The 24,118-nt window shown below is 42.8% G+C and overlaps 1 protein-coding gene across 3 annotated transcripts in view; it reads left to right on the top strand.

Moving 5' to 3' along the window:
• Nucleotides 1-24,118, top strand: part of SLC24A2 (solute carrier family 24 member 2) — a 242,052-nt gene that overhangs the window by 150,147 nt on the left and 67,787 nt on the right. For all 3 annotated transcript variants that reach the window (XM_049635150.1, XM_049635159.1, XM_049635166.1), the window contains exon 4: nt 2,470-2,578. In XM_049635150.1, the coding sequence (XP_049491107.1) occupies nt 2,470-2,578 (109 nt within the window). The remainder of the gene's footprint in view (nt 1-2,469; nt 2,579-24,118) is intronic.

Raw genomic sequence — 24,118 nt, 5'->3', positions numbered from 1 at the left:
TTAAACGGCTTAATCTGCTGGTATATGTGTATACTCAGTCCTATAATTCGTGTCAGCTGTATTCTGATATTCACTGATGTTCAAATTATTTCTGGGACTAGATTTCAAAGCGTTAGAGTTCTCTCTTTCATTTGGCGTAAACTTTTATAGGAGTTGAAAGAGTGAAATATTTCCAAATTGCATCCCCGGGGATGTTGAGCTGATATTTGGGGACAGTGTGGGATCTAATGCTTGATATCTATTTTCTTTGTGTATCTGCATGCACCTAATTTTTGGCTAGAAATTTCTTTTGGTTCCATCAAAAGAAATGCTGCATGAGACCTATGTATTTAATATATACATAATACCCCAAAGAATGCTTTACGTTCTTCTGTAGATAGAACCCTTCGCTAATGATCTCCACAGCAAAGTTCTTCTAGTTTCCTAGAGCAAGCATAGTAACGGTGGTTATGACAAATTATTAGCAACAAACACATTTACCAGTTCCTATCCAATTAACACATCACATTCTGTAATGTGCAACATGGCAAGGAAATGACCTTCAGAGTTTTGTGTCCAGCTGTCAGTGATTACATTTCAACTCTATTCGAGCCTCTTAACCTTGCCCCCCAAATTCTCTGAACCTTAATCATCTGAATCAAATAACACAATGCATTAAGAAACGTTACAGATTTTTAAGACTGAAAAGACTAGTAATAAAGATACATATGACCCCATCCTTTCTCCTGTAGGGCTCAGAGCAAAGACTTATGAGATTCGTTGAGAGCCCATAGGATATACCAGATCTGGTACTGGGCTAGAGATATAGACCCAATCTCTTCCTTTGAGGAGCTCATGATCTGGTTCACAATTGAGACATCAGTAATCCCCTCTGATTCTTCTTCAGTCAAGAGTTCAGAATACGATTTCCGTAGAATATCAATGACAATAAAATCACACTAAGAAATTCAGATTTCTCCATGCATCTTACCCTGGCACTTTACCCATACTTCAAGTTACTGTGGGTTCCATGTTTGTCTACCAGTGTGTGGACCATGATTGTTAGTAAGTATTCTACAAAATAAGAGACCTATGGGTGCTGTCCAAGACAACGGAGTGAACCAGATTTCCTTAGTGTTACATTTAGCGGTCCAGTGTGTATCTTAAAATACTAATGGTGGCTTGGTCTAGGAGGCAGCACTTGCCAAATGTATTTGATTGTGAAGTCCCTTGTGGGACTCTTCTTGGAAAGCCCCCTTGTGAGTCTTGAGTGTGATGGTATATATTGGAAAACCCTGTAATGTAGAGATGGTTGGGAGACTGTAGGAAATCGCATTTTATTTTTACCTGGCCCCAGAAAAATTTTATGTTGAGATTTTGCATCAGAAGTTCAAAAAGCAATTAATTCCCTCATACCACATTACCTCCCTCCCTCTTAAATCCAGCTGCCTGTAAAGTTCAGCTACTTCTTAAGTCTCTTTCCCCGTGAGAACTAGCACAGACTCAACCAAAGGAGGAGAAAGCGGTTCCTAGTCAGGATAAAAAAATCTATCAAATCCAGACGGTTTAGGGCTTCTTTTTTTAGACTGTTTGCTTTTGAAGATGCCATGAAAAGAGTTTGTAAGTAACCTCATCTCTAGAAGTTCTTTCTTCCTCTCTTACCTGTCAGTTTCATTTAATTAGCCAAAAACTCACACTAGTAGTTTATGCAAAAGGAGCCTCCCTTGGACGTCAGGAAGTTTTTCTGTGGACTCAATAAGAGGTTCTTTCTCTTCAAATCTCACTTAATACACACCATAGGCTGTGGACCTCAGGGTAGAGATGAGGTGTCCCAGGAGATCTGCAAAGTGTTCCTTTGGGGAGTAAGGAGAAAATATTAGCTGCTCTATCATTTACTTTCTATATTCTTCATAATTTCTACTTTTGCAAATGTCTTATGCTAGACAGACTCATATTTTAGTGTGTGTGGATATAGAGACAGAGATGCGTAAATATAAGCATACTCAAAAATGTTATGGATGGGGTGCACGGTCCGAACATTTTAAGGATCATCCACTGGGTCAAATAAATTTTGAGAGAAGCAAACCCGAGATCCATTTCTCTATTCTCTGATTTTTGTCTGTGTGACTTGGGCACCTCATTTCACTTCTCTGAGACGAAGTTTCCTCATCTGTCTACAGGGAATAATGACCGCAGCTAGTTCACGGGGCTCATTTGGAGATTGAGATAAAGTGATGGATGTGAAGCACGTAGCGCACCGACTGGCATTTACTAAGCTCCCCTCCCCCACCCCGCAAAACATGTAGCAGTTGATTCCCTTAGGATGTGAGAAAGCAAGATTTGAAATGTACTTTGAAAATCTCTCATCCAGTGGTGTGTGATCATGTGACATCAATGGGTGCCCACCAGACCAAATGAGATCTGACCTGTAATACACTTGCCTGTAGTTGCTGAGAACTAACAGCGTCTTTGTCTGGTTTCTCTGCTCAGGCTAAGCCACGTCTCCAGCGAGGTGGAAGTTCTGCCTCCCTCCATAACAGCCTCATGAGGAACAGCATCTTCCAGCTCATGATTCACACCCTTGACCCACTCGCTGAAGGTAAATGTCAGGCGTTTAGTCTGGGAGCTCGGTGGGGGGTAAAGGCGATGTGAAAAGGTTTCTCTTCAGAAACATGTTTATGCTTCCATCACATAAGCCTGCCAGTGTCCTCGTGTGGAACATCTGCCAGAGGAAGCCCTGGCCCCTTGGCATGCTTTATCTGCAATGCTCCGTTCACAATTGGAGAGTTTTGTACCAGGAGTAGGATCCGGGGTCTGTGTACTGATTCTCTTTTGATGCCTCCAGCATAAATAGTTTGTTATGAGGAAGAGAAGACAAAAAGGCTTCTCTCCCTTCCAGCTAGAGTGACAGTGCTCTTTCATCATCCCTCCTAAGTTCCAAAATGTAGTTGTATATGAAGATTAATGGTGTATTTTGAAAAAGAGAGAGAAGGGGACGCCTGGGTGGCTCAGTTGGTGAAGTGTCCGACTTCAGCTCAAGTTCGTGAACTCGAGCCCCACATCGGCCTCTTTGCTGTCAGCACAGAACCCACTTCAGACATCTGTCCCCCTCTCTCTCTGCCCCTCCTCTGCATGCTCACCCTCTCTCTCTGTCTCAAAAATAAACTTTCAAATTGTTTTTAAATAACAAATAGAGAGAGAGAGAGAGAGAGAGAAGAGAACTCCATGCTTAGTAGGGTCGTGAATAGTTTGGGGAATGATGTTCACTGTAGAACGTTAATATTGTCCTGATTCTTTGGCAGTTGGAGGGTGGTTGGTGACCATCCAAAGAGCCTTCTCGAAGGTAAATGCTTAGCACCAGTTTGATTCCCTTTGACCAGTCACTGGGGACCTAAAAGGCCTGGTTCATCTCCTAGGGTAATCATATGAACCATCACAAAGAATCCGGTATCGTTTTCTTCAAGTTTTACTCGTTCACAATGAAGGCAGATCCATTGTGTTTCTTAACTTGCATAACTATCCTAAAAAAATTAATTTTCCAGTATGTAGCTGTCTTAAGTGTTAAATAAATCAGAGTTAGGCTGCTAACAAGGGATTCAAACGTAAGCTAGTCTGTTCTCCCTTCACCTCCATACCTTATAATTGGGCCTGATGTTACATGGGGGCTAACATGTTACATGGGGATCATTGGAAGAATAGCGTCTGGGACACATGGGATGAGATTGTCAAATCATGTCACATAAATCAGATCTCTTAATATAAAGCTTTGCTGAATAATTTTAGGGGTGCAAGTCATAAGAGATTCAGATGAAGGAAAAAATTCGGGGGACCTCAAGAATGGCTCCCTAGGCCCTTTCTTCCCTCACTAAATACACACGTCTCACCCAGAATAATAGGTGAGGATCATGGGGTCACCTCTTACTACAGAGCATTTTTATTAGGAAACATCTCCATTTTATTCCCACAGAGAGTTGCATAGCTGATATGATATTCTGTAAGGAGCCCTGCTTCATAGATCCTGAGTCCTGTTGGCTAGAGGTAATCTTTAGCGAGGGGCATCCTAAGTATCATTACTCTCTTTACCCAGAGGCCCACTAGACAATGGAATTACACGTGGTCACTAGCCTTCTCTTCCTTCTCTTGGATCCCTCCCACTACCCCGGAGAAGGGAATGAAGCGATGGCCGGCCAACTTCCTCCCAGCCACTAAGCAGTTGTGTGACGTTGGGCAAGTTAGAGTCTCTCTAGTACTTGGTTTCTTCATCTATGGTAGTAGTTGTTTCTGTCTAGCACCTTACAGTTGACAGAGCATTTTCACCCCAGTGAATTTACACTTCATAATTACACTTCGTGGCCAACGTTATTATTCTAATTTCATAACCTATCATACCACCAAGTAGATCTCAAATTTATCTACTCTCTCTGCCAGCTCTTGATTCCAAACTATCCTCGTCACTTACCTGGATTCCTGCAGAGACTTCCTAACTGGCTTTCCACTGCCTCATTGCCTCGTCCTCTGTGTATTATTCACACAGCGCCCCCCAATAATCCTCTTACAAAGTAAATCAAATTATGTCACTCCTGCTTATAACCTGCAGTGGCTTCCCACGGCTCTTGGAACAATTGTGAAATGCTTATCATGGTGTGTGTGATATGCCTCTTTCTCCGAACTCGGTTTGACTCCCTTTGCTTTAGCCACAGGGGCCTTTCTCTCTCCAATCAGGTGCTTCTTTCCTCCCTTGGTGTCTCCGCATAGGCTGTTCCCCCCACCCAGAATACTTTTCCTTCTCCCACTCTCTTCCACTTTCCCTGCCCATTCTTCAGCAGGGCCTCCTCATCTCTTGACACACCCTTTCACTTTTCTTTATTGCTCACATTATAACTTGTGTGACTGTTTGTTTACTCCCTCTCTCCCCGAGGATGCAGTAAATTTCTGGAGAACAGGAACTCTATTTAATTCACTAGCTTCCCCCCCCAAACTCTAGTGGAGTACTGGCACATAGTAGCTACTAAAACTCACAAGATTGAGCAAGGTGGCCAAAGTCAGTCTTTTGACCTGATATTCACAAAATTTCAAAGTCTTCTGAAGCCCCATGGGTTTAAGATCATATCTTGGTTATTTTGAGCCACCATCTTTTCCACCCCATCATCCTGAAGGGCCATATGAGAGCAGAAAACCATTTTATCTGCCCCAACTTGATTATGAGCAGGCAACTGAGCGTATTTATTTTTTGCAAAGCAGTATTGTGTAGTAATTAAGAGGACAGACTCCCGAGCCAAACTCTGTGGGTCTAGATCCCAGCTCTGCATTTACCAGCTGTGTGACCTTGGACAAGTTACTTAACCCCTCTGTACCTCCGTTTCCTCATTTGTAAAATCAGGATGTCTGCTTCATAAGGTTGTTGTAAGGACTAAAGGAGTGAATACACGTAAAGGCGGGTCATGAGAACCATAAACAGGTTTGGAACTACTCTATTTCATTATTTTGAAAAATAATTCATCGTGATTCTTTTTAACTTAAAATATTCAAAAGGCTATGATTAAAAAAAGAAGTCTTCCTCCTCCATCAACCTCCCAGTTTTCTCCAGTCCTCAGTTCTTTCCAGAGAAAACTACATGGCAACCAATTTCTCAGGGCTCATTCCAGAGACATTCTATGCATATAGAACTCTGTGTGTGTGTGTGTGTGTGTGTGTGTGTGTGTGTCCATCCGTCCTTGCCCAGAGATCTCCACAATCTAAATTTCTCTGGTGTTTGTTCGGGAGAGTTCCATTCTGGTGGGGCCTGTTGTTCTTCCTGTTTGGTGGGGGAGGTAATGCTTTGTTTTGGTGAGATAAGACAGAGTGAATCTGGGTTTGTCTCAGAGTTGGGCCATCAGTGATTTTCCGAAACACCTGCCCCTTGTGGGGCTATGTGCAATTAAAGTATTTGTTCCTGCTGTAACAAGATGTGCCTTCTGAATCCAGCGCCTGCTTTCAAGGTGAAACCTCTCCCTGAAAGACGGGGAGCGCTCTAGCGGTATGAATCTGCGAGAACGCTGAGAGCCATATAATCAGTTCTGGACTTGAGTGATTAGAAAATATGGAAAGCACTTCAATGCTTTAAAATTGTTCCATAGCACGCGGCCAAGAAAACAGATTGCTCTGGTATTTTTCCCCCAAAATTCACGATCATTTTCCATTCCAAGAGCAGCCAAAAAAATTAACCCACTGCTCTCAGAAATAGTCGTCTCTCTTTTAGTTTGCATCTAATCACTCGAATTCACACGTCCTCGTGCCAAACCGTCACCTTTTAATAATGTAGAGCATGCTGGTTCCATCACCGGTTTTTGGCACGAATGCTGCTGTGGCTTCCTTACGTTGAAGGTCAGTTCGTTGCTGCTCCCAGTGTCCACCTCCATGGGCGCTGGCAGCACGAGACGTACAGCCAGTGTTCACAGAGGAAGTGTTCGACTTCCTTTGGAAACCTTACCTAGGACCAGTGGCTTATGGACAGACATTTCTCTGTCTCGTCCATGCCCCTCAAGTGTTTCCGTCTTCCACAATCCAGCGATGGAGTTGTTGCCAGACGCCTTTACTGGTGGATGGTTCAGCCTCTGAGCCCGAGTCAAAAGATCCAGCAGCGTTTGTGTTTCAGTTGTCTATTGATATGTAACAAAACACCCAAGATGGAGGTGGCTTCAAAGCACCACCATATTGGGGCGCCTGGTTGGCTCAGGCCATGAAGCCTCTGACTCTTGACTTGGGCTCAGGTCATGATCTTACGGTTTGTGAGTTACAGCTCCGCATCAGGCTCTGTGCTGACAGTGTGGAGACTGCTTGGAATTTACCCTCTCTCCCTCTCTCTTTCTCTCTCTCTCTCTCTCTCTCTCTCTCTCTCAAAATAAATAAATAAACTTTAAAAAAAAAACCAAAAACTAAAGAAGCACCAGGCACCTGAGTGGCTCAGTCAATTAAGCCTCTGACTCTTGATTTGAGCTCAGGTCATGATCTTGTAGTTTGTGAGTTCGAGCCCTGCCTCAGTCTCCATGCTGACAGAGTGGAGCCTGCTTGAGATTCTCTCTCCCTCTCTCTCTGCCCCTCCTCTGATCATGCATGTTCTCTCTCTCTCTCTCTCTCTCTCTCTCTCATAAATAAATAAATAAATAAATACCACCACCATATTATTATTGCTCATGATTTCATGGATCAGGAATTTGGGCAGGGATCAGCAGGGATGATTCTTCAGTTCCATGTGGTATCAGTGGAGGTCACTTGGTGTTCTATAGTAGATGGGCTGGTTAGAGGGTCTAAAAGTGCCTACGTCCAGCTGAGTCCAGCTGGACACCCCCCCCACCACCACCACCCCGCCGACTCTCCATGTTGTCTCAGGGCCTTTCCACATGGTTGGACACAGTGGCGAAGGGTTCCAAGAGCAAATCTTCCAAGAGGCCCAGACACAAGCTGCAAGGATTCCGATGAACTAACCTGGGAGATCCCCAAATGTCACTCCTGCATTCTACCAATCAAGCAGTCACAAAGGCCGGCCCAGACTCTAGGGGAGAAGGAGACTCTATTTCTCAATGGAAAGACATCAAAAATTTGAAACCACCTTTAATCTAATCCAGTGTTTCAGAGACACATAACATCAGTTGGTTCATGTGTTCATTGGTGTGCTTTGGACAGACCACACTGTGTGAAAGGGATGAAGCCATAGTCAGACCACCTTGGATGAAGGTTTAGTCCAAAACAAAACTGAGCAGTGCCTTTCCAGGGTGACAAAATGAACAGGACACTGCTTATGAAAGAAGGGTATCTGTTCATAGCGTGTGTAAATAGTTGGAATAAGGAATGAGTTTCTTTTATAAGAAAGCCCTAGAGAGCTAGTATTAGCCATCTTTGGGATCACAGTATGGCTGTCTGAATTGATCTTTCTAATAAATTCAGTGTCTCATATTGATTTTAACATTTTCTCTAAATAAGCCATTATATAAAATAAGGATGCTGGAGGTCACACTTTCGTATTGGATAGCTTCTGCTATCAATTTGTCTAGATAATAATACCACTAACTAATACTTGCAGAGCGCTTACTATGAGCCAGGCACTATGTTAAGTGGTCTACACAAACCATCTCATTTAACCCTTGCACTAGCCCTACTCCATCATTCAGAGAATGACACCGTAGTGTAAAGAGGCAGTGTCTTGCCTCACCAAACGATACAGGCAGTAAATGGCAGAGCCACAGTTTGAACCTGTATCTACCTGACTCCACGTCTGTGTTTATACTTCTTGTGTTTCTCTGCTGCCTTGTGTAACCTCACATCCAACTCAGTGTTCCCTGTTCTCCTGGTGTAGACAACAGCATAAACAGTGGGAGCTCTGACCTATCCCTGGACCAATCATACATTCAGTTTGGAAGATGTGACTTTCCTATACAGATGGCTTTGCAGCAAGGCCTGTCTTAGCCTTGGTCCCTCCCATCACATCCCCTGTACCTTGAGTTGCAGCCACTCTTGTGAGCCCTCAGCACAACTTGCTCTCATCCCTGAGCTGCTGAATTATTGTTGACCTGCCTGTCCAGATGACATGGCTACTATTCTACAGGTATCCCATAGCTAACTCTGCAACTCCAGCAGAGCCCAGGGACTAGGTGATAGATTGGAGACACTGACATGGGGACAAGGCATGTGGAATGCCATTAGAGTTTGGCTATGTAGCAACAAAGTCAGCATGTGGTTCAAGAATCAGACTGCCTGAGTTCAAATCTTGGTTCAACCTCTGGCTTTGAAACTGGGCCTGTTTCTCCACTTTTAAAATGGGATAATGATAGCACCACCAGAATACATTTATGATTGGTATCGCTCTACCTTTTAGGGCCTTGGTTTCTTCACCTGTAAAAGGGAATAATGATAGTTCCACTACCAAAGCTTTATGGTGAGCATTCAATACAGTAATACCCCAGAATCATTAAATTAGTGCTCATTGGCTGGTGACAATGGTTTTCCAGTTAAAATTGTGTTCAGTGTAATGTAATAGAATCTAATTGCTGTGGCTTCATTTAAGAGGTTTCTTCAAGACTTTATTTTTTTAGAGAAGTTTTAGGTTTACAACATAATTAAGAGGAAGGTACAGAGAGTTCCTATATACCGCTTACCCGCACACATTAAGAGCCTCCTCACCTTAGGGTTCACTCTTGGCATTGTGCATTCTGTGGTTTAGGCAAATGTGTAATGACATATATCCATCATTATACTATCAGAGTATTTTCTTGCCCTAACAATCCTCTGTGCTTTGCCTGCACATGCTTCCCGTTTGTGTGTGTGTGTGTGTATGCACGCACACACGCACACACACACACACACACACACACACACACACCTGGCAACCGTTGATCTTTTTATTGTCTCCATAGTTTTGCCTTTTCTAGAATGTCGTAAGGATGGAATCATGCCGTAGAACTAGCCTTTTCAGATTGGCATTAATAGTTTTTTAGGGTTTTATTTCTCTTATTTAACCAGAAGCCCAATAGTAAGCAGTCCAGGACTGGCCACAGAGTTCCCCTCTGCCATGAGGAACACAGTGTCTTTCTGTTGTTTCATTCTTCCATCCAGAGCATGTTTCTCCCATCTTCATCCTCATAGGAAGGCAGCTGCTTCCCTCCAGTCCCCCACCCCCCATCATCCCAGTATTCTGGGAAGAAGACCGTGCAGCTGTCTTGTTTTCATCAGAAAAACCTTAGTGTTCTCAGAAGCAGACTTCCACTTACACCACACAGGTCAGAATGGAGCTGGGCGGCCACTCCAACTTACAAAGGAACCAGAACGGGGCACTCCTGCCCCCCCAAACATGGGACTCCATGTAGATCCCTGTGAAAGTCAAATGTGTTTCCCTTCTCTGTTTTAAAGGGCTCTCTGTTGGCCTACAAGTCCAACTTTTAAACAGTGGCCCTGGATCCTCCTCCAGAAAAGGCACACCCCAAACTTGTCATCTAAGAATCCTGGTTCCCCTAAAGCATAACAGAAAGATGCCCAACCTCTGCTCAAAACCGTCTGAGCCACGGTAAAAGCCCTAGTCCTTCCAGTGGCCCAAAGGCCGCCTGAGCCCTGCCTGTCTTCCCTCCTCCCTCCCTCTATGCCTTTCTCTGCCCTTCTCTCCCCTCCTCCCCTTCTCTCCTTCCCTCCTCTCCTTCCTCACTTCTCTGGCTGCCCACCAGCTTCTTCACACAAACTCCAAGCACACTCCCGCCTCAAGGTTTTTGTACATATTCTTTCTTCCCCCAGATGTCCAAATGGCTTCTCTCCTCCCTTCCTTTTCAAATCAGCCTTCAAATGCCACCTGATCAGAGAGGCCTTACTCGATTAGCCTTTGAAAAGTAGCGAAATCAAAACAATGATAATAAAGCAGAGCGTTAGATCTTCCTTGACCTGGTCTATTATTTCTCTGTGACAGTCGTCACCATGAATGTATTTTCTTGTTGTTTGCTGTCTGTCTCGCTAATACATCTGGTAGGACAGGCCATGGACAGCTGTATCTCCAGGGCCCAGCACACATGGACCCCGATAGTACTTGTTGAATGCCTTAAATGAGTGCTTGCCTTTATAATTGATCTGCTGGAGAGCTCTATCTCTCTGGCCTTGTAAATTGTCTTGGCCCGTGCCCTGCCAAAGGGCTCTTTCTCACTGTGCCCAGCAAAGTCCTAGTCAGTTGATGGCTGTCTCTGCAAGAATGAATAGCAGTCATTTCTGCTTTCGCCACCATTGTATCCCCCAGCCTCTTGCATGGCCCTTATATGCTGGATGAGTGACTAAGTCCGCCTCTGGTTCTGGAGGTATTGCTGTGACGGGAGATGTTTGCTCTCTGCCTCTGGCCTTCTTGGTGAGTTTTCCTGTCCACTTATGCCTTTCTTTCCAAACTCTTGGTTCTTCCATTTCATTTCCTTTTCTTCCCTTTGTTGTACCTTTGGTTCCTTTACTTGTTGCATTTCATGGGCCTAATTACCCATTGTAATTACCATCACTACAGAATTCTAAAAAGCTTATTGTTTTAGCCTTCCATCCATTGTACAAAAACAAATGCCTGTAAAATAGCATCTACCACGTCCTTTTGTGTTAAATCGTATTTGAGAAGGAAATCACAAAAGAAGTTCCTCATTCAGTCTCTCTGGATTCTGGGATTATCTTCTACAATTCCAGTAATTTCTCCTTCCTTGTGGAATTTTAAAATTTGACTTACATTTTTTTCATGGTAAAAACAATTTTATTATTACCAGCAAAATCTAACAGATAAGTGCACCTGATAGAAACACAAAAGTCAGAAAAATACTTGCCTAATGAGCTATCATCGAACTGAAGGATTATTTAACTATAGGGTTTGAGGCAGTTTAGAAAAGCTGCCGCATGCCTTGTATGCAATTCCCCTCAGGCTGTTTTTTGTAACAAAATCTTCAGAATCCCATGAGGAGATGTCTGAAAATGACACTGTGCTCTTACCTAGCTTATTTGCTGTTAGAAAGACAGGGAAATTTTTCCCTTTGCAAATTCACTTCACATTACCAGAGCCTGCCTCTGCTGTCGTGACTTTCCATTCATGTTACCTTCATTCAGACTGGTTAGGGGAGTGTCCTGGGAGCCTTTCTGCTGGCTTCCTGAAGGACAATTTTGCTCCCTCAACTCCCCTCCAGTAGTTACTGTGACATCCCGTGTCCGTCTTATGCTTTATCAGTGTGGCTCAGGCAGTGGGTGGTGAACAAGCTGCTTCAGGGACCTGAATTCTGGGACATCTCAATGTAAAACCTCACAAATGAGTAGCAAATATCTGGTCTTTTCACCATCTTTCCCATGGGTTTTCGAACTTAAAAAAAAAAATTAACAGCAGAACCCTTTGTTCAAAAGAATTCCCAGAGGGAAGAGTAAAAATATGTTTAAATAACACTGTAGAACTATTAAGAGTTCACTCATGTCAAATCCTTTAGCAATGTGCCCAATTCAAGAGCTTTCCTCTAGATTGGTGATAATAAACATAAAAGCAATAAAGACACCACTTACAAATGCGACAAAGCCATCGAGTACCAAGAATTAACCCAAAGGAAATGTTTAAGAACTTTATAGCAAAAACCCAAAGAACACAGACGATCTCAGTGTTGATATTTAATGAAGATATCAGTTCTCCCTCAGTTAAACTCTCAATGCAACTCAGTCCTAATTGAAATCCCAAGAAGATATTTTATGTGACTTCATCAACTCGATTTGTAAATTCATGTAGAATAAAGAAGAGCAAAGACACTTTTCGCAAAGAACAGAAAGGGAAAATGCGCCCCCATCAGAGATCAGACTTTGGATGTTCTGGTTGAAGTATTTGGCAGAAGGAGGAGGCAGCTGGGGTCACCCCAGAGGAGCCCCTTACCAATAGGAGTAAGAGGGGAGCACCCCTGCCCTCAGGAATCTTTTCATCGCTCTTAGGTGGAGTGCTCTGCGGGATGGAGAGGGACTTCCTAGAGCACTCGCATCATTTATTTGAAGGAACAAGGTCCTCAGCCCTGAAGCGGTGGAAGTACACATTTACGGAGGCAGCATCACACTGTGACAAGTGCAGGTGAATAAACCAAACCGGCCAACCGTGCCGGGGCACATAGAGCCTTGAGTTTAAACGTAGCACGAAGAAGGAAAAAGACATGGAAGCATCCATAATCTTACAGCTTTATCTTTGTTCTCTTTAACTTATCACATGCTCAAAAGATGCAGTTAGAACTCCTTTCAGAGGAAGGACTCAGAGCTCCAGAGATAGTGAGCAGCTGTCACAGGCATGACGATGTGGCGACCAAAGGATGGGAGCAACCACTGAAAAATGTACTTTGATTTTACCGACTGCCCATTCAAAATGTGTACCGATATATAAATATCATCTGTGATAAGAGAGCATTCAAATGTGTTTTCTTGCCAACGAAACACTAAAGACACTGCTGCTTGTTTAATAACCAGCAGGGCCTCGCTTAATGGAGAGCAAGCTGGATGATTTACATTCGGTTTGGAGAGAGTTTGCTGTGATCATAGCCAAGACGCTTCCCACTTTGACTCTTGAGTCTGGGTTGTATGCTGTGGGGGCGCTCACCTCTGGATATTGATCATGTTGTAAACACAAATCCTAAAGCTGCTGTCAGGATCTGTTTTCCTCTGATCCCATGATATCAGATCCCCCAAATCTGTCGTCCTCACCTCACTCATTAAAAAGAATTTCCTCACCCACACCAAACTGTCCTGTTTGGGTTGTCGAGGGGCTTGAATGAGACTATATGATGCACACGCACACACACTCACATACACACATTCACACACATCAAGAGTCAAGCAAGATTGTTGTTTACGTAAAGCTTCTGGGTCTACATCAGGTTGATTTCTTCTTTGTGTGTGGATTCATATATTCATTCATTCACTCATTCATTCATTTACAAACACATTCCTCTTGCAAGCTGATGTGAGTGGTTACTCCACTGGGAAACACTTTTTTTTTTTTACAAGCCCCCACTATTGATAAGTCTCTAGGGGAACATTAGCCAGTGTTTGTCCCAGACAACTTCCTGAAAACCAGTTTAAATGAGGTTGCTTGAATCTGAGCCTCAGAAATGTAGTTGCGGTAACCTACGTGGCTCCTTCTGGGGTGGTGATTTCTCTCCTTGACTTCCCAGGGCAGCAGCACGTAATCCCAAGTAACCAATAGCAAGTGTAGCTTTCCTTCAATGCTATGACCTTTAGGCCAAAACAACCATCATTGCCAGGAGTTAAAAGTCATAGTGAGTCTGTTTCATTCCATAAAATTATTTGTGATGGAAATTCTCCTCTGCCATTTCTGAAAAACACTTCATCCAGTTAATCACCTTCCTTTCCATGTATGACACAATATGCCATGCAGAGTTTCCTTGCTAGAAAAACTTACTCTTTTCTAGACCTCAGAAGTGTACCCTAGTGAGAGATAATGAGGAGGCGACTCTTGATGCTTGAAGGTAGTATCATACAATATGCCAATTTCGATGGGCTCTCTCCCCTGCTGGGGGCGTTCATGGTGGCTACTTCCCATCAGACCCACGGGAAGAGGAGCATAGTTGTTAGACCCATTGCGAAGCCAGCCACCTTGGCTCAAATCCCGGCTCTGCCACTAACTTGCTGCATGACCTTCGGCACATTATTTAACTTCTCTCTAACTTGGCTTCCTCTTTTGTACAGCAGGGAAGATAATCATATCTCTTAGGGCTAGAAAGTATACTCACTACAGTGCTATTCATGGAGCACACAGAGTATTGCCTGGCACATCGTCAGTTCTGTGCAGGTATTTGTCAAATTGCTTTCAGCTCTTCTTTTTTTTTTCTTGCAATCATCATATTTTCAGGTATTTTTCGGTAATTCAGTAGTAACTTACTGAATTATTTTTTCTATATCTTCCCTTCAAAAGATGCCTATTTACCACATGCCAATTGTTTAGATCCCATGATACCTATCTAGAACATAACATGGGAACTGGTCTTTTTGGTAGTCTGGCCTTTAGTGGAGCCAAAGTCATCCTGAAGCTGTATAGTCATAGTCTCTGTGTTTACCAAGTTCTCCTGTCCTTTGTACAACAAGAAGGAAGTCGTGTGACATGGTACTTAACTCATTTCCTTCCAAAAAGTCCTGATTCCATCCTGGGGTCCATGGCTTTCAGACAGTCAACAGACTAAAAATAAAATTCCTCTTTCTAAAGTATTGATACAAATCTGGAAAAGCAATAACTGTACTAATTTTTTAATCCTACAGAAACATCATTAGGCCACCGTTTATAGACATGGGATAAGAAGGTCCTTGCCTCCTCTGACATCATCAGATCTGTGTTTCACTGGCAGTCATTTGCTATTTAATCTAAGGAGGAGGATGAACTATTTGTGAAACATATCTTAATCTTCTGCCCTATATTTACATCTGGACTTTAAACTCACTTGTATAGTCCCACTTTACACAATGTGGCATTTAAGTAAGAGTAATGGTAAATGGATTTACACTTAAATGGAATTTAGAGGATTGCATGAATATTCTTCCCACTTTAAATTTGATGATTTAAATTCTTCATAATTTGGGGTGATTGTTTCTATTGTGGTAAGGATCCAAGTAATCAGTAAAATGACATCATGGACAATACTAAAGCATAGGATAGTTAATTATGAGAATAGTTTTTACTTTGGGGGCACCTGGGTGGCTCAGTTGGCTGAGCAACCAACTCTTGATTTCAACTCAGGTCATGATCCCAGGGTCATGGGATCAAGCCCCACCTTGAGCCCCGCATTGGGCTCCGCACTGAACGTGGCACCTAAGATTCTCTCCTTCTGCCCCTCTTCCCCACTCATGCTCACTCTCTCTCTCTCTAAAATAAAATGTTTTTAATTTTTAAAAAAGAATAGTTTTTACTTTTAATTTACTTCCACATTGGTGGCATTAATTTCCTGTCTGTCTCACAGTCTTTTTTCCCTCTTTTTCATTCTTTTCTCAAATTCTCTTAACTTCTCAGGCTTCTCCCTTACCTCTTGCCCTTTTCTCCCCTTAGATGGCTGGAGTTTTCTCTTTTATTTTGTGTTTTCATTTTATTGTTTTTCCTTTCTTCCCCTAGGATGCTTTCCTTATATACTTTTCTGATATTGTTTGATGCTTGGTACATCACAGGGTAGAAACTCAGCTGTGCTGACCCAATGGCTGGATATAATTTAGCACTGATTCTCTCTGTCTGGCAAAAACCACTGAATCCAGCCAGGCTGCAAGATGGGATCCAGGAGAACATCCAAGTTGTTCTCTAGCCAGCATGCAGTATCCATTCTCTGCACCAGTGTTTTTTTCCATCTCCATTTCCAAGGTATCCCCGCCATTTTGTCTTCTGTATGCTAAAGACTCTACTGATGGCACTCGTGCGTGATGTAAATCCTCTTACTTTATAGAGGCAATGAAAAGGATTCCAAGAGTTAAGACCACATACATTTTCCTCCCTGCAGAGTTACTGAAAACAGAATAGTTGAAACTGCAGGGTTAGAACGCTAAAATGGAAGGAACCATAGGTGTCAGTACTGAAGGTAACTAGGCTGAAGAAGATTAACAGTGCACTATTGAATAGAGATCTAATTCAGTTCAGTAGCATTTGAACACCTACAGAGTGCCAGGAACTCTGCTGGGTGCTAAAATTAACAAAATGAGTAAGATGATTCTTTGCCCTATAGGGCAGAAAGCAAATAGGTTAAGGTACATTTGATGAGCACACAACAAAAGTCCATACTTGGAACACACACACAGGAGGGCGTGACTCCCACTAGGGACAGGGGGCGTTCAGGGATGCTGCCTGCAGGAGGGAGCCTCAGAACTGGGTTCTAAAGGATTAAATAAACTAAGAAACCTAATAAAAGTCCAACACAAAAAGGGTAGGATTTGGAGCTGTTGTTTTTTGGTTTTGTGTTTGGAACATTCCCCTGGAAAGTGTGAAACATAGGTGAGAGTAGACAGTCGGAGGTGAGAAAGATTAGGAATTGAAAGTTCAAATAAGAGTATGGCAAGAGCCTCGGACTAAGGTGGGGACAATGGGAATGGAGTAGAAAAGACAGAATTGAGGATATTTAGGGGTGGAACTGATAGGGCTTCCTGACTGGTTGGGTTGTGAGTGTGGCTTATGATGTGGAAGCTTCAGTAACATCTAGGGCCCCACCCTGTGGATCTTGGTCATATGTAATAGAACCAAGCTCCTATGTCTATGAAAGAAAATGGTGGGCCTATCTATATACACCACCTTATAAGTCCTTTTTTAAAAAAAAAAAGAATGCAGGAGCAGGAAAACGGAATGGAGTGTTTGGCCACTTTAAAGACTGAGATATGTGTCAGTGTCCTGCACCCCAAATTTGATAAGACTCAGTCAAAAAGTACATTTTGCTTGGTTTTGTAAACATAGCCTTTCAGTTTCCAGAGATGCGTAAATGTGCCCAAGATGTTAGAATATGTCATTAGTGAAACTGTTAGCTTCCTAACCCTTTACCCACACACACAAAAATTTATTGAAAACATGTTTTAGAAACTTGCCATTAGTAGGGCTCAGGCAGATTTTCTGAAATAAGAGATAAATTCCAAATTTTATATGGATGGTACCTGATATTCTGTGTTCTTTGCTATTCCAACTATAATTTTTCATTACCTGTGACAATATAATTTTGTCTTTGGAAACTCCAGCTGAAAAAGAAGACACCAGAGAAAGTATCAAAGATTTAGCCAAAACTCTGGATAGATGCTCACAGGGGTGATTATAATAACCACCGTTTATCGCACATTTACTATGTTCCAGACACTGTGCTAAGCATTTTATTAAATTAACTCATTTAATGTTCACATCAACGCTGTGAGATAGGAACTTCTATTATAACATTTTATAGATAAGGACACTGAAAGTTAGGGTAATTAAATAATTTGCCTAAGGACACAAGAGAAGTAATTGATGGAGCCATATTCAAATTCAGATTTGTTGGCCCTCAGAATTCACTCTCTTAACCACTCAACAATACCACTTTCCTAAACAGCTGAAGTCCCTTTTGAGCCTTCCTTTTGAAAATCAAAACTTAAAGATCTTTATATTATCTCTTTCCCTGACCAGTACGTTCTCTAAATAATACTAACAGTGTCCATGTACTTGATGTCAGATTATACAAAAGAATATGACAGGGGCGCCTGGGTGGCTCAGTCTGTTAAGCTTCCAACTCTTGATTTCAGCTCAGGTCATGATCTCATGGTCATGAGATCGAGCCCCTCGTTGGGCTCCATGCTGGGTGCGGAGCCTACTTAAGATTCTCTCTCTCCTTCTTCCGCAGCCCCTCCCCAATTCACACATGTGTGCCTTCTCTTTAAAAAAAAAAAAAAAGGAAAAAAAAGAATATAACATTTATCGACTTCCTTCGGCATGATATAATGGGTCATTATTTTTGTCGTTCTTCTCCATTTATCTGTTTCTTCTCCAATATGAGCTTGTGAAAGGATGTTAGAACAAGTTTCTAATGGTAGATGGTCATTTCTTGTGACTTATGTTAGCCTGGATACTCATCACTCACTGGGCTTTGGCACAGTTAAAGAATGATGGCTCCCATTTATGGAGCACTTCCAATGTTCCAGACATCAAGTAAAGTATCTTACAACTACACAATAGGGAGTTCTAGAATTAGTACTCTGATGGGGAAACTAAGGCTCTGAAAGACTGACTATCTTACTACAAAGTCATGTATCTAATAAGAATTAAAGTCTGGGGGCACCTGGGTGGCTCAGTCAGTTGAGCACCTGACTCTTAATTTCAGCTCAGGTCATGATCCCAGGGTCATGAGATGAAGCCTCATGCTGGTCTCCATGCTGAGCATGGAGCCTGCTTGGCATTCTCTCTCTCCCCCCCTCTGCCCCTCTCCCCCATTCACACTCTTTCTCTCTTTCTCAAAAAAAAAAAAAAAAAAAGAATTAAAGTCTGGATTAGAACCCACATCTATTGACTCCAAAACTTATACTATGCTACAAGACCTCCATGTTCTGCGTGATGATGAGAAGGTGTCTTGATATCAGGTTCTCTCTGATTTTGTAAAGATCAGAAGAATGATATCTCTTTGAAGGAAAAACCAACAGATACTTTATTTTTTTTTAAGTAGGCTCCACACCCAACATGGAGCCCAATGCAGAGCTTGAACTCACAACCCTGAGATCAAGTCCTGAACTGAGATCAAGAGTCGGCTGCCTAACTGACTGAGCCGCCCAGGCGCCCCTGATATTTTAAAGCCATAATAATACCTACCATATGTTTAATGAATATTATGTGCCAGTGATGTGTTAAGTACCTGTAATCCTCACCCCAGCCCTACAAGACAATTGTTCTTGGTCCCATTTTATGTAAGTGAAGGAACTGAGTTATCAGAGAGGTTAGGTAACATGCCCAAGGTGTCAGGGCTAGTACATAGCAGACCTGGTTGTTAAGTCTGTAGGGCTCCAAACTATAAATGATATAGCTGTTATGCTATATCATCACTTGCTTTTCTCCATCCCTTTGGGGAAAAAAAAACATTCTGACAAAGTATCAGTGTTTAAAATTATGTTAAGGTTGTCATTGAGGTTTTTAATTACGTGATTAAAAGGATACCCATAAAAGCTCGGGAAATTTTTTTTTAACCACACCGTTGGGGTTGATTCTCCTGCCTAGGTCGCTTACTGCTTTTCTTTAAAATTACTTTCCAGAAACCTGCTTGCTCTATCCTGTGCTCTCCTCCTCCCCCAACCGACCTCAAAAGGAAAGCAACAGATCAGCACATCCAGGTCCCATTTTTCTTGTTTGATCATCCAGAGCATGTAAATTACAGTGAAATATGGCCCAAGTCAGCTTCTCACAGGACAGAAATCAGTAACCATTGATATTGCTAAGCAACACCACAGATGAGCAAGGCTGCAAATTAGGTGACAAATTTATAAGAAGTCAGAGTATCTGGGGACTCACTTGGGCATTTCATTATGAACCATCTGGATGATCCACAGTGATGACCACACATTATTGCTCACTGTTCGAGGATGATAATTCCCATGTAATTATACGGCACCTCCATCTGTGGTCCTAACTTACCTCTCAGAACCTTCCACTGTATTTTTCTAACCCAGATAGTTCCCTGCAAGATAATTGGGAACAGTTACACCTAATGGGCAACTTCCATTCCTTCCCAAAATAGTATTTGAAACAAAACAAAACAAAACCACTGTTTGTGTGGCAGAGCCGGCTGGGCAAGAACATGCATATAGAAGGACAGTCACAGATCATAGCTGCTTCGTGGACCTGACATGAGATCCACCTTTGGTGGTCCCAGAGGAGCCTGAGGTGATGAGGTTCAATTTGTTCCCAAGCCACGGATGAGCAGATTGTAGTACCTACATCACAAATGTAAGCTTTGAGACAGACAAGGAAGTGAGCCCAAGTCCTTGACCCTCTGGAGAAGGGTTATGTAAGCAACGACCCCTCCCAGTTCAAAGAGCCTAGTTGGTCTCATTTGTTCATTCATTCATCCATCCAACTAATATTTAAAAGACAGAGCAGCCCAATTTTAAACCAAAGATTGCAAATCAATGAGCCCAATATGACCCAGGTGGTGTTTTTTTAATTTGGAATTTGTCGCCAACATTTAAAACTCAGGAGTTTTCACATTAAAATCCAGGTATCTGGCTTCCCTGGAATAACCAGCAGATCAACGCTATGCCTGCATTTCTTCATGGAACTGGAGGTGCGTGGCCACTGCCCATTTTTACGCATGCACTGTCCAGTTGTCCATCATCACACCATTCCCTGTCATTGTCCCCAGCCCACTTTGCTCACCTACATACCTGGCCCCTGTGGTTCATTCATGCTTTGTCAGAATGTCTTCTGTGCTCCAGACACCAGGCCAGATGCTGGGGACCATTCTGACTCCCGATGTAACATCAGTATTTCCTGGGAGCTGGGGCTCAGAATGACGTCAGCAGAAGGACACAAACAGAAATACATGTGGCGAGTGTGGGAAACAAAACTAAGAGCCATAACAAACCAACGTGTCTAGGTTTGCAGGAAGCTTAAAAGGAAGAGTGTTTCACGAAGGGGCTCGATCCCAAGGGCGTGAGACTCAGGTGATGAATTTCTGAGAGGAGTGTTCCTAAATCCTGTTGAAACTCAGCAGCTGATGGAAGATCACCCACCACTTTGCCCTTTATTTTCATTTGCTCCGTTGTTGCCTGGCGTCCAAAAGCCTAAGTGAGAGGTTTTCGTCTCATAGAAGAAAAAGAAGTACTCACTAACATAGATCGGGAAGAGTCAGATGTGAAAAGAACTCCATAGAACAGGATCATCTCTGTTGACACCTTGTGTGTGACATATGTATGTTGCCACATGTGAAGTACAGCTGTCTCTGGGCAAGCGTGTACACATTAGGAGCCTCTTAGGGAAGCTTAACACATGAGCATCATTCCCCTCCACGGAATGGTGAGCAGAGCTTCTGTGATGAGTCAGTACTTTGAAAGCTTCTTGTGAGAATTTGAAGATTAAAATATTCCTTTCCTTCTGAATTGAGTAAGAAGTGAGGATTCATGGTTGTTTCCTCATTTAACCTCAGTCTTTAAAGGTTATTTTTAAGTTAAAAAAAAAAAAAACTACTTGCATCGGCATGGATTTGATATAAAAGAATAATGACCAAAGAAAGCCTTGTAATGGGAAGCAATTAATTCTAGTGGCTCAAGCAGCCTTTTTTTGAGGTGAAATCAAACAAAAAGCTTTAAATCAGGCTGCATGAGAAAACACCTTTTAACTCAGAACTCAGGTTTATAGTGATTCAAGTTTTTCACATGAGGAGACAAGAAAAAGGTAAACCCAGATATGCCACAAGAAACTTAAGAATTAAATAGCTCTACAAATATAAATGCTACATTTATGTTGGGGAGTGGGATGGGAAATTACAAAGGCTCGACTGGCATAGCCACCCGTTCACAAAATCTCAATAATGAAAATAAATTCACAAATTAAAAAAAAAAAAAACACTTTGGGCTAAAACTGCAAAATACGGTTCTGGAAGTTAGCCAGGGAAGCCTTTCACTAAACTGAAAGTTTTTCTTCTGACAGTTTCCCTCGGGTTTAAGGGAAGAAGTCTGGGGGGGGGGGGTGTTGTTGACTTGTATGGCAAGTATAGACATTGACATTGGTGCTCGTCCACGGAGATAATCAGGTTGAAGGGGATTCAGCAACATCCTGCTAGGCTGAGTTGATGTTCATGTGGGAGCTTTGGCAGACAATGAAAAGGGGTACTAATTGCTAAGGATGCCTGTGTCACCCCAATGCAAAGTGCTTTCTATACTTGTTCTCATCTGATCCTCCAAAAACCCCTCTGAGCATAGGTACTTATTGTTCTTGTCCCCATTTTACTGAAGAGGAGATCGAGGCCCAGGGAGGATCACCCAGCTCATAAGGAGTAGAGCCACTGCTCTGAATTAGCTATCTTGTCTATCTCACTCAGAAGCACTCTTAACCTTGATGATGCTATCATGGTATCGGCAGTCAAGAAGCTTCAGGCATTCACGCCTGCCTTCCTGACTTTAGCTTCTAGGGAAGTTCAACAAAACAAAGCATCCTAAACCTCAGTGTCATTTGGGAGCTGGGCGTTTACATACTTTATTTAAGAAATGTGAGGAGAGCATGTGATAAGAGAAAAGCACTGTTCTAGGTTCCGTTGGAAGGGATCTAAGAGAAAGAGGGTCTCTGCCTTCGACATATGGACAGCCTAGTTGGACAGACAGGCTTGTGTGCAAATATCAGAAGAGAAGTTGCCAAGGTCCCAAGCTGGTACACTCGTGGTCAGATGAATGGTCACATGCTATTGCAATGGTTACAGTCCAAATTTTGGCATTCTGCATAGATCCAAGAGTCGAAGAGCAGGACTGATGAAGAAATTTCTTTTGTATGCTGGCCCCGACGTGGCAAAATATATTTTGTTGTTGAGCAGCAGATCTCTGTGTAAAACCTCTTTAAGTAGTGTTGAATTTAACAAACCTGTGTAAAAGACCAGATTCTCTAAATGCTCTGCTCCGTGTCCCATGGGTTCCTCACGCTTCTTGGGGTTCTTGCAGCAATAAAGCTGCCCATCCCTGGTGGCTTATTGGGAGTTGTTGTCCTATCTACTACTCTTTATCCCAGCATTATGGGATAGATACAATTATGCCCCTATATAGCTGAGGACACCAAGGCTTGGGGAGGACAAGCAGTTTGCTCAAAGTCACACAGCTAATAAGTGGCAGACCATGGATTCGAGCCTACACCCTGGTTGCAAAGCCCATGTCTTTAACCTCCATTTGCTACTGAAAATAATCCTTCCATTGTTGTGATATAATCCAGTATCTGCACACACCTTCTTGATAGGTATTAGGCAACTTTACTGAGAGACTACCACCCATTTGTATTGAGAAAGCCTTAATTTTTAGGTCTCCACATGCAGTCCAAGCCAGTACCAAAAATAAAGCTCTTTGATTAAAAAACAATAAACAAATTAATCATTTTTTTCCTGCCAGCTAACACTTAAGTGATAAATACTTGTTCTCACTGATTTCTCTACCTCTGTTTTTCATTCCAATCAAAGGAACTCAGCATAGATGCTTCTATTGAATTTCTGTCTTATAGATCAGAATTTTGAGGCCTGAAAGGTGAGAAGTCATTTTTCTCCTCCACCTATCTGGGGAGGTTTGCTGAAAAAAGGATTGAGAATGCCAAAACCCTCAAAAGTGGAGCTGAGAAAGTCAGTGTTGGAAGGAGAAATATGTGTCCATGCCCTTCTTAGGAAAGGAGATTAGGAACCCAAAACACGAATTCTTATTCATAGATTCTTTGAGGCTGAAGACCCTTCCCTTGACTTACCAATCATGAAGTATGGACAGGAATCAGGAGGTACCTTAAAGCAGGTTGTTATGTTGCCGGCAGGACCTGGAAGGAAGTGGAAATACTTCATCCCTCCTACAGATCTTGGAGCAAGATGCCTGTGGCCACAACGATCCAAATGGCATGAAAGCAAGGGGGGGAGGGGGGTCGCCATGACAGGCAGCATTCACAATCGGCTTATAGGCTCAGCTCCAGCACCAACCGCTGGGTTCTGGAATTTTTTCTTAGGCTGTGTGGGCTTCTTAGAGATATGTTACAGTGAAGAGACACCAGGTGGTACCCAGGATGATATTCACTGGTGATTCATCCCTCTTCCGATCCTGGCTACCTCTTGCTCCGTTGACAGAATGGATGTTGCTAGATGGGATTAAACAGCCCTCTCTTGAACTCCTTCACTGCCTCCTATCCCAGAGAAACTCAGCTTGGATGAGGCCCCGTTAGAATCCTGATCCAATGGTGTAAAGGAACCTTGGTTAATTTCTGTGGGAAGTGTGCTGACTGGAGGCCATTTCCCCTTGCCGGTGAATTTTCATTCATGCCTCTCAGGCCCTCTCAGGCCACAGTGGCTAAGACCACTCTCCATGAGGCATTCATTGTCTGTAGGACACCAATCCGGTGCACGATGTGCTCTGGCTTACGTGTACATGTTGTGTTCATCCTAGTCGCGTGTGACACCCCTCTTCGTGCCCCCCTAAATGAGAGCCACCAGCTCTTGGAGAT

This window comes from Panthera uncia, chromosome D4 (assembly GCF_023721935.1).
Source record: "Panthera uncia isolate 11264 chromosome D4, Puncia_PCG_1.0, whole genome shotgun sequence".
Lineage (NCBI taxonomy): Eukaryota > Metazoa > Chordata > Mammalia > Carnivora > Felidae > Panthera > Panthera uncia.
Note: the sequence above shows the minus strand (reverse complement) of the source record. Positions and strands in the feature narration are given on the sequence as shown.